The 17,171-nt window shown below is 39.7% G+C and overlaps 1 protein-coding gene across 4 annotated transcripts in view; it reads left to right on the forward strand.

The window, feature by feature from the left end:
* Nucleotides 1–17,171, forward strand: part of LOC110526625 (talin-2) — a 142,011-nt gene that overhangs the window by 73,158 nt on the left and 51,682 nt on the right. For all 4 annotated transcript variants that reach the window (XM_036964203.1, XM_036964205.1, XM_036964206.1 and 1 more), the window contains 3 exons: nucleotides 14,996–15,130; nucleotides 15,262–15,421; nucleotides 16,573–16,739. In XM_036964203.1, coding sequence (XP_036820098.1) covers nucleotides 14,996–15,130; nucleotides 15,262–15,421; nucleotides 16,573–16,739 — 462 coding nt within the window. The remainder of the gene's footprint in view (nucleotides 1–14,995; nucleotides 15,131–15,261; nucleotides 15,422–16,572; nucleotides 16,740–17,171) is intronic.

Genomic DNA, 17,171 nt, shown 5'->3' on the forward strand with positions numbered 1-17,171 from the left:
GGTAAAGTTAGTAACTTCAATAACCCCAGGTAAAGTAAGTAACTTCAATAACCCCAGGTAAAGTTAGTAACTTCAATAACCCCAGGTAAAGTTCCTAACTTCAATAACCCCAGGTAAAGTTAGTAACTTCAATAACCCCAGGTAAAGTTCCTAACTTCAATAACCCCAGGTAAAGTTAGTAACTTCAATAACCCCAGGTAAAGTTCCTAACTTCAATAACCCCAGGTAAAGTTCCTAACTTCAATAACCCCAGGTAAAGTTAGTAACTTCAATAACCCCAGGTAAAGTTAGTAACTTCAATAACCCCTGGTAAAGTTAGTAACTTCAATAACCCCAGGTAAAGTTAGTAACTTCAATAACCCCAGGTAAAGTTCCTAACTTCAATAACCCCAGGTAAAGTTCCTAACTTCAATAACCCCAGGTAAAGTAAGTAACTTCAATAACCCCAGGTAAAGTTCCTAACTTCAATAACCCCAGGTAAAGTTCCTAACTTCAATAACCCCAGGTAAAGTAAGGAACTTCAATAACCCCAGGTAAAGTTCCTAACTTCAATAACCCCAGGTAAAGTTCCTAACTTCAATAACCCCAGGTAAAGTAAGTAACTTCAATAACCCCAGGTAAAGTTCCTAACTTCAATAACCCCAGGTAAAGTTCCTAACTTCAATAACCCCAGGTAAAGTTAGTAACTTCAATAACCCCAGGTAAAGTTAATAACTTCAATAACCCCAGGTAAAGTTCCTAACTTCAATAACCCCAGGTAAAGTTAGTAACTTCAATAACCCCAGGTAAAGTTAGTAACTTCAATAACCCCAGGTAAAGTTAGTAACTTCAATAACCCCAGGTAAAGTTAGTAACTTCAATAACCCCAGGTAAAGTTCCTAACTTCAATAACCCCAGGTAAAGTTAATAACTTCAATAACCCCAGGTAAAGTTCCTAACTTCAATAACCCCAGGTAAAGTTCCTAACTTCAATAACCCCAGGTAAAGTTAGTAACTTCAATAACCCCAGGTAAAGTTCCTAACTTCAATAACCCCAGGTAAAGTTCCTAACTTCAATAACCCCAGGTAAAGTTAGTAACTTCAATAACCCCAGGTAAAGTTAGTAACTTCAATAACCCCTGGTAAAGTTAGTAACTTCAATAACCCCAGGTAAAGTTAGTAACTTCAATAACCCCAGGTAAAGTTCCTAACTTCAATAACCCCAGGTAAAGTTCCTAACTTCAATAACCCCAGGTAAAGTTCCTAACTTCAATAACCCCAGGTAAAGTTCCTAACTTCAATAACCCCAGGTAAAGTTCCTAACTTCAATAACCCCAGGTAAAGTTCCTAACTTCAATAACCCCAGGTAAAGTTCCTAACTTCAATAACCCCAGGTAAAGTTCCTAACTTCAATAACCCCAGGTAAAGTAAGTAACTTCAATAACCCCAGGTAAAGTAAGTAACTTCAATAACCCCAGGTAAAGTTCCTAACTTCAATAACCCCAGGTAAAGTTCCTAACTTCAATAACCCCAGGTAAAGTAAGTGACTTCAATAACCCCGGGTAAAGTTCCTAACTTCAATAACCCCGGGTAAAGTTCCTAACTTCAATAACCCCAGGTAAAGTTTGTAACTTCAATAACCCCAGGTAAAGTTAGTAACTTCAATAACCCCAGGTAAAGTTAGTAACTTCAATAACCCCAGGTAAAGTTAGTAACTTCAATAACCCCAGGTAAAGTTAGTAACTTCAATAACCCCAGGTAAAGTTAATAACTTCAATAACCCCAGGTAAAGTTCCTAACTTCAATAACCCCAGGTAAAGTTAGGAACTTCAATAACCCCAGGTAAAGTTAGGAACTTCAAAAACCCCAGGTAAAGTTAGGAACTTCAATAACCCCAGGTAAAGTTAGTAACTTCAATAACCCAGGTAAAGTTCCTAACTTCAATAACCCCAGGTAAAGTTCCTAACTTCAATAACCCCAGGTAAAGTTCCTAACTTCAATAACCCCAGGTAAAGTAAGTAACTTCAATAACCCCGGGTAAAGTTCCTAACTTCAATAACCCCGGGTAAAGTTCCTAACTTCAATAACCCCAGGTAAAGTTAGGAACTTCAATAACCCCAGGTAAAGTTAGTAACTTCAATAACCCCAGGTAAGGTTCCTAACTTCAATAACCCCAGGTAAAGTTCCTAACTTCAATAACCCCAGGTAAAGTTCCAAACTTCAATAACCCCAGGTAAAGTTCCTAACTTCAATAACCCCAGGTAAAGTTCCTAACTTCAATAACCCCAGGTAAAGTTCCTAACTTCAATAACCCCAGGTAAAGTTAATAACTTCAATAACCCCAGGTAAAGTTCCTAACTTCAATAACCCCAGGTAAAGTTAGGAACTTCAATAACCCCAGGTAAAGTTAGGAACTTCAATAACCCCAGGTAAAGTTAGTAACTTCAATAACCCCAGGTAAGGTTCCTAACTTCAATAACCCCAGGTAAAGTTAGTAACTTCAATAACCCCAGGTAAAGTTAGTAACTTCAATAACCCCAGGTAAAGTTTGTAACTTCAATAACCCCAGGTAAAGTTCCTAACTTCAATAACCCCAGGTAAAGTTCCTAACTTCAATAACCCCAGGTAAAGTTAGTAACTTCAATAACCCCAGGTAAAGTTCCTAACTTCAATAACCCCAGGTAAAGTTCCTAACTTCAATAACCCCAGGTAAAGTTCCTAACTTCAATAACCCCAGGTAAAGTTCCTAACTTCAATAACCCCAGGTAAAGTTCCTAACTTCAATAACCCCAGGTAAAGTTCCTAACTTCAATAACCCCAGGTAAAGTTCCTAACTTCAATAACCCCAGGTAAAGTTCCTAACTTCAATAACGCCATGTAAAGTTCCAAACTTCAATAACCCAGGTAAAGTTCCTAACTTCAATAACCCCAGGTAAAGTTCCTAACTTCAATAACCCCAGGTAAAGTTAGTAACTTCAATAACCCCAGGTAAAGTTACTAACTTCAATAACCCCAGGTAAAGTTCCTAACTTCAATAACCCCAGGTAAAGTTAGTAACTTCAATAACCCCAGGTAAAGTTAGTAACTTCAATAACCCCAGGTAAAGTTAGTAACTTCAATAACCCCAGGTAAAGTTCCTAACTTCAATAACCCCAGGTAAAGTTCCTAACTTCAATAACCCCAGGTAAAGTTCCAAACTTCAATAACCCCAGGTAAAGTAAGTAACTTCAATAACCCCAGGTAAAGTTCCTAACTTCAATAACCCCAGGTAAAGTTAATAACTTCAATAACCCCAGGTAAAGTTAATAACTTCAATAACCCCAGGTAAAGTTCCTAACTTCAATAACCCCAGGTAAAGTTCCTAACTTCAATAACCCCAGGTAAAGTAAGTAACTTCAATAACCCCAGGTAAAGTTCCCAACTTCAATAACCCCAGGTAAAGTTCCCAACTTCAATAACCCCAGGTAAAGTTAGTAACTTCAATAACCCCAGGTAAAGATAATAACTTCAATAACCCCAGGTAAAGTTAATAACTTCAATAACCCCAGGTAAAGTTAGCAACTTCAATAACCCCAGGTAAAGTTAGTAACTTCAATAACCCCAGGTGAAGTTAGTAACTTCAATAACCCCAGGTAAAGTTAGTAACTTCAATAACCCCAGGTAAAGTTAGTAACTTCAATAACCCCAGGTAAAGTTCCTAACTTCAATAACCCCAGGTAAAGTTCCTAACTTCAATAACCCCAGGTAAAGTTCCTAACTTCAATAACCCCAGGTAAATTTCCTAACTTCAATAACCCCAGGTAAAGTTCCTAACTTCAATAACCCCAGGTAAAGTTCCTAACTTCAATAACCCCAGGTAAAGTTCCTAACTTCAATAACCCCAGGTAAAGTTCCTAACTTCAATAACCCCAGGTAAAGTAAGTAACTTCAATAACCCCAGGTAAAGTTCCTAACTTCAATAACCCCAGGTAAAGTTCCTAACTTCAATAACCCCAGGTAAAGTAAGTAACTTCAATAACCCCGGGTAAAGTTCCTAACTTCAATAACCCCGGGTAAAGTTCCTAACTTCAATAACCCCAGGTAAAGTTTGTAACTTCAATAACCCCAGGTAAAGTTAGTAACTTCAATAACCCCAGGTAAAGTTAGTAACTTCAATAACCCCAGGTAAAGTTAGTAACTTCAATAACCCCAGGTAAAGTTAGTAACTTCAATAACCCCAGGTAAAGTTAGTAACTTCAATAACCCCAGGTAAAGTTAGTAACTTCAATAACCCCAGGTAAAGTTAGGAACTTCAATAACCCCAGGTAAAGTTAGTAACTTCAATAACCCCAAGTGAAGTTAATAATTTCAATAACCCCAGGTAAAGTTAATAACTTCAATAACCCCAGGTAAAGTTCCTAACTTCAATAACCCCAGGTAAAGTTAGTAACTTCAATAACCCCAGGTAAAGTTAGTAACTTCAATAACCCCAGGTAAAGTTAGTAACTTCAATAACCCCAGGTAAAGTTAGTAACTTCAATAACCCCAGGTAAAGTTCCTAACTTCAATAACCCCAGGTAAAGTTAATAACTTCAATAACCCCAGGTAAAGTTCCTAACTTCAATAACCCCAGGTAAAGTTCCTAACTTCAATAACCCCAGGTAAAGTTAGTAACTTCAATAACCCCAGGTAAAGTTAGTAACTTCAATAACCCCAGGTAAAGTTCCTAACTTCAATAACCCCAGGTAAAGTTCCTAACTTCAATAACCCCAGGTAAAGTTAGTAACTTCAATAACCCCAGGTAAAGTTAGTAACTTCAATAACCCCTGGTAAAGTTAGTAACTTCAATAACCCCAGGTAAAGTTAGTAACTTCAATAACCCCAGGTAAAGTTCCTAACTTCAATAACCCCAGGTAAAGTTCCTAACTTCAATAACCCCAGGTAAAGTTCCTAACTTCAATAACCCCAGGTAAAGTTCCTAACTTCAATAACCCCAGGTAAAGTTCCTAACTTCAATAACCCCAGGTAAAGTTCCTAACTTCAATAACCCCAGGTAAAGTTCCTAACTTCAATAACCCCAGGTAAAGTTCCTAACTTCAATAACCCCAGGTAAAGTAAGTAACTTCAATAACCCCAGGTAAAGTAAGTAACTTCAATAACCCCAGGTAAAGTTCCTAACTTCAATAACCCCAGGTAAAGTTCCTAACTTCAATAACCCCAGGTAAAGTAAGTAACTTCAATAACCCCGGGTAAAGTTCCTAACTTCAATAACCCCGGGTAAAGTTCCTAACTTCAATAACCCCAGGTAAAGTTTGTAACTTCAATAACCCCAGGTAAAGTTAGTAACTTCAATAACCCCAGGTAAAGTTAGTAACTTCAATAACCCCAGGTAAAGTTAGTAACTTCAATAACCCCAGGTAAAGTTAGTAACTTCAATAACCCCAGGTAAAGTTAGTAACTTCAATAACCCCAGGTAAAGTTAATAACTTCAATAACCCCAGGTAAAGTTCCTAACTTCAATAACCCCAGGTAAAGTTAGGAACTTCAATAACCCCAGGTAAAGTTAGGAACTTCAAAAACCCCAGGTAAAGTTAGGAACTTCAATAACCCCAGGTAAAGTTAGTAACTTCAATAACCCAGGTAAAGTTCCTAACTTCAATAACCCCAGGTAAAGTTCCTAACTTCAATAACCCCAGGTAAAGTTCCTAACTTCAATAACCCCAGGTAAAGTAAGTAACTTCAATAACCCCGGGTAAAGTTCCTAACTTCAATAACCCCGGGTAAAGTTCCTAACTTCAATAACCCCAGGTAAAGTTAGGAACTTCAATAACCCCAGGTAAAGTTAGTAACTTCAATAACCCCAGGTAAGGTTCCTAACTTCAATAACCCCAGGTAAAGTTCCTAACTTCAATAACCCCAGGTAAAGTTCCAAACTTCAATAACCCCAGGTAAAGTTCCTAACTTCAATAACCCCAGGTAAAGTTCCTAACTTCAATAACCCCAGGTAAAGTTCCTAACTTCAATAACCCCAGGTAAAGTTAATAACTTCAATAACCCCAGGTAAAGTTCCTAACTTCAATAACCCCAGGTAAAGTTAGGAACTTCAATAACCCCAGGTAAAGTTAGGAACTTCAATAACCCCAGGTAAAGTTCCTAACTTCAATAACCCCAGGTAAAGTTCCTAACTTCAATAACCCCAGGTAAAGTTAGTAACTTCAATAACCCCAGGTAAAGTTCCTAACTTCAATAACCCCAGGTAAAGTTCCTAACTTCAATAACCCCAGGTAAAGTTCCTAACTTCAATAACCCCAGGTAAAGTTCCTAACTTCAATAACCCCAGGTAAAGTTCCTAACTTCAATAACCCCAGGTAAAGTTCCTAACTTCAATAACCCCAGGTAAAGTTCCTAACTTCAATAACCCCAGGTAAAGTTCCTAACTTCAATAACCCCAGGTAAAGTTCCTAACTTCAATAACGCCATGTAAAGTTCCAAACTTCAATAACCCAGGTAAAGTTCCTAACTTCAATAACCCCAGGTAAAGTTCCTAACTTCAATAACCCCAGGTAAAGTTCCTAACTTCAATAACCCCAGGTAAAGTTACTAACTTCAATAACCCCAGGTAAAGTTCCTAACTTCAATAACCCCAGGTAAAGTTAGTAACTTCAATAACCCCAGGTAAAGTTAGTAACTTCAATAACCCCAGGTAAAGTTAGTAACTTCAATAACCCCAGGTAAAGTTCCTAACTTCAATAACCCCAGGTAAAGTTCCTAACTTCAATAACCCCAGGTAAAGTTCCAAACTTCAATAACCCCAGGTAAAGTAAGTAACTTCAATAACCCCAGGTAAAGTTCCTAACTTCAATAACCCCAGGTAAAGTTAATAACTTCAATAACCCCAGGTAAAGTTAATAACTTCAATAACCCCAGGTAAAGTTCCTAACTTCAATAACCCCAGGTAAAGTTCCTAACTTCAATAACCCCAGGTAAAGTAAGTAACTTCAATAACCCCAGGTAAAGTTCCCAACTTCAATAACCCCAGGTAAAGTTCCCAACTTCAATAACCCCAGGTAAAGTTAGTAACTTCAATAACCCCAGGTAAAGATAATAACTTCAATAACCCCAGGTAAAGTTAATAACTTCAATAACCCCAGGTAAAGTTAGCAACTTCAATAACCCCAGGTAAAGTTAGTAACTTCAATAACCCCAGGTGAAGTTAGTAACTTCAATAACCCCTGGTAAAGTTAGTAACTTCAATAACCCCAGGTAAAGTTAGTAACTTCAATAACCCCAGGTAAAGTTCCTAACTTCAATAACCCCAGGTAAAGTTCCTAACTTCAATAACCCCAGGTAAAGTTCCTAACTTCAATAACCCCAGGTAAAGTTCCTAACTTCAATAACCCCAGGTAAAGTTCCTAACTTCAATAACCCCAGGTAAAGTTCCTAACTTCAATAACCCCAGGTAAAGTTCCTAACTTCAATAACCCCAGGTAAAGTAAGTAACTTCAATAACCCCAGGTAAAGTAAGTAACTTCAATAACCCCAGGTAAAGTTCCTAACTTCAATAACCCCAGGTAAAGTTCCTAACTTCAATAACCCCAGGTAAAGTAAGTAACTTCAATAACCCCAGGTAAAGTTAGTAACTTCAATAACCCCAGGTAAAGTTAGTAACTTCAATAACCCCAGGTAAAGTTAGTAACTTCAATAACCCCAGGTAAAGTTAGTAACTTCAATAACCCCAGGTAAAGTTAGTAACTTCAATAACCCCAGGTAAAGTTAATAACTTCAATAACCCCAGGTAAAGTTCCTAACTTCAATAACCCCAGGTAAAGTTAGGAACTTCAATAACCCCAGGTAAAGTTAGGAACTTCAATAACCCCAGGTAAAGTTAGGAACTTCAATAACCCCAGGTAAAGTTAGTAACTTCAATAACCCCAGGTAAGGTTCCTAACTTCAATAACCCCAGGTAAAGTTAGTAACTTCAATAACCCCAGGTAAAGTTAGTAACTTCAATAACCCCAGGTAAAGTTTGTAACTTCAATAACCCCAGGTAAAGTTCCTAACTTCAATAACCCCAGGTAAAGTTCCTAACTTCAATAACCCCAGGTAAAGTTAGTAACTTCAATAACCCCAGGTAAAGTTCCTAACTTCAATAACCCCAGGTAAAGTTCCTAACTTCAATAACCCCAGGTAAAGTTCCTAACTTCAATAACCCCAGGTAAAGTTCCTAACTTCAATAACCCCAGGTAAAGTTCCTAACTTCAATAACCCCAGGTAAAGTTCCTAACTTCAATAACCCCAGGTAAAGTTCCTAACTTCAATAACCCCAGGTAAAGTTCCTAACTTCAATAACGCCATGTAAAGTTCCAAACTTCAATAACCCAGGTAAAGTTCCTAACTTCAATAACCCCAGGTAAAGTTCCTAACTTCAATAACCCCAGGTAAAGTTAGTAACTTCAATAACCCCAGGTAAAGTTCCTAACTTCAATAACCCCAGGTAAAGTTAATAACTTCAATAACCCCAGGTAAAGTTCCTAACTTCAATAACCCCAGGTAAAGTTCCTAACTTCAATAACCCCAGGTAAAGTTCCAAACTTCAATAACCCCAGGTAAAGTTCCTAACTTCAATAACCCCAGGTAAAGTTCCTAACTTCAATAACCCCAGGTAAAGTTAATAACTTCAATAACCCCAGGTAAAGTTAATAACTTCAATAACCCCAGGTAAAGTTCCTAACTTCAATAACCCCAGGTAAAGTTCCTAACTTCAATAACCCCAGGTAAAGTTCCTAACTTCAATAACCCCAGGTAAAGTTCCTAACTTCAATAACCCCAGGTAAAGTTCCCAACTTCAATAACCCCAGGTAAAGTTAGTAACTTCAATAACCCCAGGTAAAGTTAATAACTTCAATAACCCCAGGTAAAGTTAGCAACTTCAATAACCCCAGGTAAAGTTAGTAACTTCAATAACCCCAGGTGAAGTTAATAACTTCAATAACCCCAGGTAAAGTTCCTAACTTCAATAACCCCAGGTAAAGTTCCTAACTTCAATAACCCCAGGTAAAGTTCCTAACTTCAATAACCCCAGGTAAAGTTAGTAACTTCAATAACCCCAGGTAAAGTTAGTAACTTCAATAACCCCAGGTAAAGTTAGTAACTTCAATAACCCCAGGTAAAGTTAGTAACTTCAATAACCCCAGGTAAAGTTAGTAACTTCAATAACCCCAGGTAAAGTTAGTAACTTCAATAACCCCAGGTAAAGTTCCTAACTTCAATAACCCCAGGTAAAGTTAGTAACTTCAATAACCCCAGGTAAAGTTAGTAACTTCAATAACCCCAGGTAAAGTTAGTAACTTCAATAACCCCAGGTAAAGTTAGTAACTTATATAACCCCAGGTAAAGTTAGTAACTTCAATAACCCCAGGTAAAGTTAGTAACTTCAATAACCCCAGGTAAAGTTAGTAACTTCAATAACCCCAGGTAAAGTTAGTAACTTCAATAACCCCAGGTAAAGTTAATAACTTCAATAACCCCAGGTAAAGTTCCTAACTTCAATAACCCCAGGTAAAGTTCCTAACTTCAATAACCCCAGGTAAAGTTAATAACTTCAATAACCCCAGGTAAAGTTAATAACTTCAATAACCCCAGGTAAAGTTCCTAACTTCAATAACCCCAGGTAAAGTTAGGAACTTCAATAACCCCAGGTAAAGTTAGGAACTTCAATAACCCCAGGTAAAGTTAGGAACTTCAATAACCCCAGGTAAAGTTCCTAACTTCAATAACCCCAGGTAAAGTTAGTAACTTCAATAACCCCAGGTAAAGTTAGTAACTTCAATAACCCCAGGTAAAGTTAGTAACTTCAATAACCCCAGGTAAAGTTCCTAACTTCAATAACCCCAGGTAAAGTTCCTAACTTAAATAACCCCAGGTAAAGTTCCTAACTTCAATAACCCCAGGTAAAGTTCCTAACTTCAATAACCCCAGGTAAAGTTCCAAACTTCAATAACCCCAGGTAAAGTTCCAAACTTCAATAACCCCAGGTAAAGTTCCTAACTTCAATAACCCCAGGTAAAGTTAATAACTTCAATAACCCCAGGTAAAGTTAATAACTTCAATAACCCCAGGTAAAGTTAATAACTTCAATAACCCCAGGTAAAGTTCCTAACTTCAATAACCCCAGGTAAAGTTAGGAACTTCAATAACCCCAGGTAAAGTTAGGAACTTCAATAACCCCAGGTAAAGTTAGTAACTTCAATAACCCCAGATAAGGTTCCTAACTTCAATAACCCCAGGTAAAGTTAGTAACTTCAATAACCCCAGGTAAAGTTAGTAACTTCAACAACCCCAGGTAAAGTTTGTAACTTCAATAACCCCAGGTAAAGTTCCTAACTTCAATAACCCCAGGTAAAGTTAGTAACTTCAATAACCCCAGGTAAAGTTCCTAACTTCAATAACCCCAGGTAAAGTTCCTAACTTCAATAACCCCAGGTAAAGTTCCTAACTTCAATAACCCCAGGTAAAGTTCCTAACTTCAATAACCCCAGGTAAAGTTCCTAACTTCAATAACCCCAGGTAAAGTTCCTAACTTCAATAACCCCAGGTAAAGTTCCAAACTTCAATAACCCCAGGTAAAGTAAGTAACTTCAATAACCCCAGGTAAAGTTCCTAACTTCAATAACCCCAGGTAAAGTTAATAACTTCAATAACCCCAGGTAAAGTTAATAACTTCAATAACCCCAGGTAAAGTTCCTAACTTCAATAACCCCAGGTAAAGTAAGTAACTTCAATAACCCCAGGTAAAGTTCCTAACTTCAATAACCCCAGGTAAAGTTCCTAACTTCAATAACCCCAGGTAAAGTTAGTAACTTCAATAACCCCAGGTAAAGTTAATAACTTCAATAACCCCAGGTAAAGTTAATAACTTCAATAACCCCAGGTAAAGTTAGGAACTTCAATAACCCCAGGTAAAGTTAGTAACTTCAATAACCCCAGGTGAAGTTAATAACTTCAATAACCCCAGGTAAAGTTCCTAACTTCAATAACCCCAGGTAAAGTTCCTAACTTCAATAACCCCAGGTAAAGTTCCTAACTTCAATAACCCCAGGTAAAGTTAGTAACTTCAATAACCCCAGGTAAAGTTAGTAACTTCAATAACCCCAGGTAAAGTTAGTAACTTCAATAACCCCAGGTAAAGTTAGTAACTTCAATAACCCCAGGTAAAGTTCCTAACTTCAATAACCCCAGGTAAAGTTAGTAACTTCAATAACCCCAGGTAAAGTTAGTAACTTCAATAACCCCAGGTAAAGTTAGTAACTTCAATAACCCCAGGTAAAGTTAGTAACTTCAATAACCCCAGGTAAAGTTAGTAACTTCAATAACCCCAGGTAAAGTTAGTAACTTCAATAACCCCAGGTAAAGTTAGTAACTTCAATAACCCCAGGTAAAGTTAGTAACTTCAATAACCCCAGGTAAAGTTAATAACTTCAATAACCCCAGGTAAAGTTCCTAACTTCAATAACCCCAGGTAAAGTTCCTAACTTCAATAACCCCAGGTAAAGTTCCTAACTTCAATAACCCCAGGTATAGTTCCTAACTTCAATAACCCCAGGTAAAGTTCCTAACTTCAATAACCCCAGGTAAAGTTCCTAACTTCAATAACCCCAGGTAAAGTTCCTAACTTCAATAACCCCAGGTAAAGTTCCTAACTTCAATAACCCCAGGTAAAGTTCCTAACTTCAATAACCCCAGGTAAAGTTCCTAACTTCAATAACCCCAGGTAAAGTTCCTAACTTCAATAACCCCAGGTAAAGTTCCTAACTTCAATAACCCCAGGTAAAGTTCCTAACTTCAATAACCCCAGGTAAAGTTCCTAACTTCAATAACCCCAGGTAAAGTTCCTAACTTCAATAACCCCAGGTAAAGTTCCAAACTTCAATAACCCCAGGTAAAGTTCCTAACTTCAATAACCCCAGGTAAAGTTAATAACTTCAATAACCCCAGGTAAAGTTAATAACTTCAATAACCCCAGGTAAAGTTCCTAACTTCAATAACCCCAGGTAAAGTTAGGAACTTCAATAACCCCAGGTAAAGTTAGGAACTTCAATAACCCCAGGTAAAGTTAGTAACTTCAATAACCCCAGGTAAGGTTCCTAACTTCAATAACCCCAGGTAAAGTTAGTAACTTCAATAACCCCAGGTAAAGTTAGGAACTTCAATAACCCCAGGTAAAGTTAGTAACTTCAATAACCCCAGGTAAGGTTCCTAACTTCAATAACCCCAGGTAAGGTTCCTAACTTCAATAACCCCAGGTAAAGTTAGGAACTTCAATAACCCCAGGTAAAGTTAGTAACTTCAATAACCCCAGGTAAAGTTAGTAACTTCAATAACCCCAGGTAAAGTTAGTAACTTCAATAACCCCAGGTAAAGTTTGTAACTTCAATAACCCCAGGTAAAGTTAGTAACTTCAATAACCCCAGGTAAAGTTAGTAACTTCAATAACCCCAGGTAAAGTTAGTAACTTCAATAACCCCAGGTAAAGTTCCTAACTTCAATAACCCCAGGTAAAGTTAGTAACTTCAATAACCCCAGGTAAGGTTCCTAACTTCAATAACCCCAGGTAAAGTTAGGAACTTCAATAACCCCAGGTAAAGTTAGTAACTTCAATAACCCCAGGTAAAGTTAGTAACTTCAATAACCCCAGGTAAAGTTAGTAACTTCAATAACCCCAGGTAAAGTTAGTAACTTCAATAACCCCAGGTAAAGTTAGTAACTTCAATAACCCCAGGTAAAGTTAGTAACTTCAATAACCCCAGGTAAAGTTAGTAACTTCAATAACCCCAGGTAAAGTTCCTAACTTCAATAACCCCAGGTAAAGTTAGTAACTTCAATAACCCCAGGTAAAGTTCCTAACTTCAATAACCCCAGGTAAAGTTCCTAACTTCAATAACCCCAGGTAAAGTTCCTAACTTCAATAACCCCAGGTAAAGTTCCTAACTTCAATAACCCCAGGTAAAGTTCCTAACTTCAATAACCCCAGGTAAAGTTCCTAACTTCAATAACCCCAGGTAAAGTTCCTAACTTCAATAACGCCATGTAAAGTTCCAAACTTCAATAACCCAGGTAAAGTTCCTAACTTCAATAACCCCAGGTAAAGTTAGTAACTTCAATAACCCCAGGTAAAGTTCCTAACTTCAATAACCCCAGGTAAAGTTCCTAACTTCAATAACGCCATGTAAAGTTCCAAACTTCAATAACCCAGGTAAAGTTCCTAACTTCAATAACCCCAGGTAAAGTTAGTAACTTCAATAACCCCAGGTAAAGTTCCTAACTTCAATAACCCCAGGTAAAGTTCCTAACTTCAATAACCCCAGGTAAAGTTCCTAACTTCAATAACCCCAGGTAAAGTTCCTAACTTCAATAACCCCAGGTAAAGTTCCTAACTTCAATAACCCCAGGTAAAGTTTGTAACTTCAATAACCCCAGGTAAAGTTTGTAACTTCAATAACCCCAGGTAAAGTTTGTAACTTCAATAACCCCAGGTAAAGTTAGTAACTTCAATAACCCCAGGTAAAGTTCCTAACTTCAATAACCCCAGGTAAAGTTAGTAACTTCAATAACCCCAGGTAAAGTTACTAACTTCAATAACCCCAGGTAAAGTTCCTAACTTCAATAACCCCAGGTAAAGTTAGTAACTTCAATAACCCCAGGTAAAGTTAGTAACTTCAATAACCCCAGGTAAAGTTAGTAACGTCAATAACCCCAGGTAAAGTTACTAACGTCAATAACCCCAGGTAAAGTTAGTAACTTCAATAACCCCAGGTAAAGTTCCTAACTTCAATAACCCCAGGTAAAGTTAGTAACTTCAATAACCCCAGGTAAAGTTAGTAACTTCAATAACCCCAGGTAAAGTTAGTAACTTCAATAACCCCAGGTAAAGTTAGTAACTTCAATAACCCCAGGTAAAGTTCCTAACTTCAATAACCCCAGGTAAAGTTCCTAACTTCAATAACCCCAGGTAAAGTTCCTAACTTCAATAACCCCAGGTAAAGTTCCTAACTTCAATAACCCCAGGTAAAGTTCCTAACTTCAATAACCCCAGGTAAAGTTCCTAACTTCAATAACCCCAGGTAAAGTTCCTAACTTCAATAACCCCAGGTAAAGTTCCTAACTTCAATAACCCCAGGTAAAGTTCCTAACTTCAATAACCCCAGGTAAAGTTCCTAACTTCAATAACCCCAGGTAAAGTTCCTAACTTCAATAACCCCAGGTAAAGTTCCTAACTTCAATAACCCCAGGTAAAGTTCCTAACTTCAATAACCCCAGGTAAAGTTCCTAACTTCAATAACCCCAGGTAAAGTTCCTAACTTCAATAACCCCAGGTAAAGTTCCTAACTTCAATAACCCCAGGTAAAGTTCCTAACTTCAATAACCCCAGGTAAAGTTCCTAACTTCAATAACCCCAGGTAAAGTTCCTAACTTCAATAACCCCAGGTAAAGTTCCTAACTTCAATAACCCCAGGTAAAGTTCCTAACTTCAATAACCCCAGGTAAAGTTCCTAACTTCAATAACCCCAGGTAAAGTTCCTAACTTCAATAACCCCAGGTAAAGTTCCTAACTTCAATAACCCCAGGTAAAGTTCCTAACTTCAATAACCCCAGGTAAAGTTCCTAACTTCAATAACCCCAGGTAAAGTTCCTAACTTCAATAACCCCAGGTAAAGTTCCTAACTTCAGTAACCCCAGGTAAAGTTCCTAACTTCAATAACCCCAGGTAAAGTTAGTAACTTCAATAACCCCAGGTGAAATTACTAACTTCAATAATATACACTTAGATGTTCAAGTGTTTTTCATCTTACATGGTTTGTTTACTTCATATTTTTTCCTTTGTTTCTCTTTCAACACATTCACTCATTTTTCTCCATCACCCCTTCCTCTCCAGGTGGTGACTGTCACCATCAGTGCTCTGGTGTTCCAGGAGCAGCTCATCTCGCTCTTCCTCTAACTCTCTATATCCCTCTCTCACTTTCTCCATCTCTCCCTGCAGGTGGTGAGTCCCACCATCAGCTCCCCAGTGTGCCAGGAGCAGCTGATTGAGGCAGGGAAGCTGGTGGACCGCTCAGTGGAGGGCTGTGTCCAGGCCTGTCTGTCTGCCACAGTCGACGTGGAGATGCTGAAGCAGGTGAGCGGAGTTGGGGTCAACTCCATCTCAATTTCAGTACAGTTTTCACATATAGAAGCATTGAGGAACATTTGAAATGGGTTTGTCAGTGTACTTCCTGAATTGAAACTGAATTGAGAGACATCCTGCAGGTGAGTTCTGCAGCCAGTGTTGTCGGTCAGGCCCTGGGGGACCTGCTGGAGCACGTATGCCGCTACGCCTCCCACGGCGAGCCCATTGGTCGCTACGACCAGGCCACTGACACCATCATGACCGTAACAGAGAGCATCTTCAGCTCCATGGGAGACGCAGGTGAGGAGAGGAGGGAAGGAAGGGGATTCCCTAGTAGTGGTAGAGATGAAGTCGCTAAATAGAACTGTTAAATGCCAATAAAGCTTGATTTAATTGTTTAAATTGATGAATGTTTGTTGATATTTAGATTTAAAGCCTCTTGGTGTATAGAAAGTGTCTGCCAGCTACTCTAAAGAACCTCATTCTGTTCTGTACCCAACCTGTTGAAGAATGCTGGTTTTCAGCCAACAGCAAATATGTGGGTTCAAGTCACACCTGACATAAGCCTCAGTTAGTTGAGTATAAAAATGGATTGGAAATAGACTCATTCTCTCTCCCAGGGGAGTGTTGGCAGATTGGCTCGAGTTCTCAATGCTGGCTGCCAGATGACTGCAGTTTAAAGCCATGTGTTCTTTAATAGAGAGAATAAATACCCATCTCTCGTCTCCTTGGACTAGCAGGATTTAGTCATACAGTAGCCTAACTTCGTCTTGTTCTCTTTCTCCGCTCGCTGTGTCGCTCGCTGGCTCTGTCGCTCGCTCGCTCGCTGGCTCTGTCGCTCGCTCGCTCGCTGGCTCTGTCGCTCGCTCGCTGGCTCTGTCGCTCGCTCGCTCGCTCGCTGGCTCTGTCGCTCGCTCGCTCGCTCGCTGGCTCTGTCGCTCGCTCGCTCGCTGGCTCTGTCGCTCGCTCGCTCGCTGGCTCTGTCGCTCGCTCGCTCGCTGGCTCTGTCGCTCGCTCGCTCGCTGGCTCTGTCGCTCGCTCGCTGGCTCTGTCGCTCGCTCGCTGGCTCTGTCGCTCGCTCGCTGGCTCTGTCGCTCGCTCGCTGGCTCTGTCGCTCGCTCGCTGGCTCTGTCGCTCGCTCGCTCGCTGGCTCTGTCGCTCGCTCTCTCGCTGGCTTTCTCGCTGGCTCTCGCTCGCTGGCTTTCTCGCTGGCTCTCGCTCGCTCTCTCACTGGCTCTCTCGCTATCGCGCTCTCTCGCTGACTCGCTCGCTGACTCGCTAACTCGCTCGCTGGCTCTCTCGCTGACTCGCTAACTCGCTCGCTGGCTCTCTCGCTGACTCGCTCTCTCGCTCGCTGACTCGCTCGCTGGCTCATTCTCATGCACACACACGTCTCCACCCCCTCTACTTCTACCCATCCCCCCCTTTCTATCCCCTGTCTCCCCCCTCAGGAGAGATGGTTCGGCAAGCCAGGGTCCTAGCTCAGGCCACCTCTGACCTGGTGAATGCCATGCGGTCAGATGCTGAGGTGGAAGTGGATGTTGACAACTCTAAGAAGCTACTTGCTGCAGCTAAACTACTGGCAGACGCCACAGCCAGGATGGTGGAGGCTGCTAAGGTACAGTACATAGTAATGGCTTACTTACTGTGCTAAGCTTTCGGTCAACAACAACCTTTGTCAGAACCGGTCTGATGAAGGTCGTTCATTAAAAGCGTAGCACATTAAGCACTGAAACTTGCATCTGATCAAGTGTGCAGAGTGTGTCCTGTTTTCATTTATTTAGTAAAAAGGGTTTAGAGATGTCAAAACCATTCCACAGAGGCCCAGTGTCTGCTGGTTTTTATGCCACCCTTGTACTTGATTGAGGAATTAAGGTCACTGATTAGTAAATAACTCCCCTCACCTGGTTGTCTATCAATCAATCAAATTTCTTTATAAAGCCCTTCTTACATCAGCTGATGTCACACAGTGCTGTACAGAAAACAAGCCTAAAACAGCAAGCGAAGCACAGTGGCTCGGAAAAACTCCCTAGAAAGGCCAGAACCTTGG

The sequence above is a fragment of the Oncorhynchus mykiss genome, chromosome 26 (genome assembly GCF_013265735.2).
Source record: "Oncorhynchus mykiss isolate Arlee chromosome 26, USDA_OmykA_1.1, whole genome shotgun sequence".
Classification (NCBI taxonomy): Eukaryota; Metazoa; Chordata; class Actinopteri; order Salmoniformes; family Salmonidae; genus Oncorhynchus; species Oncorhynchus mykiss.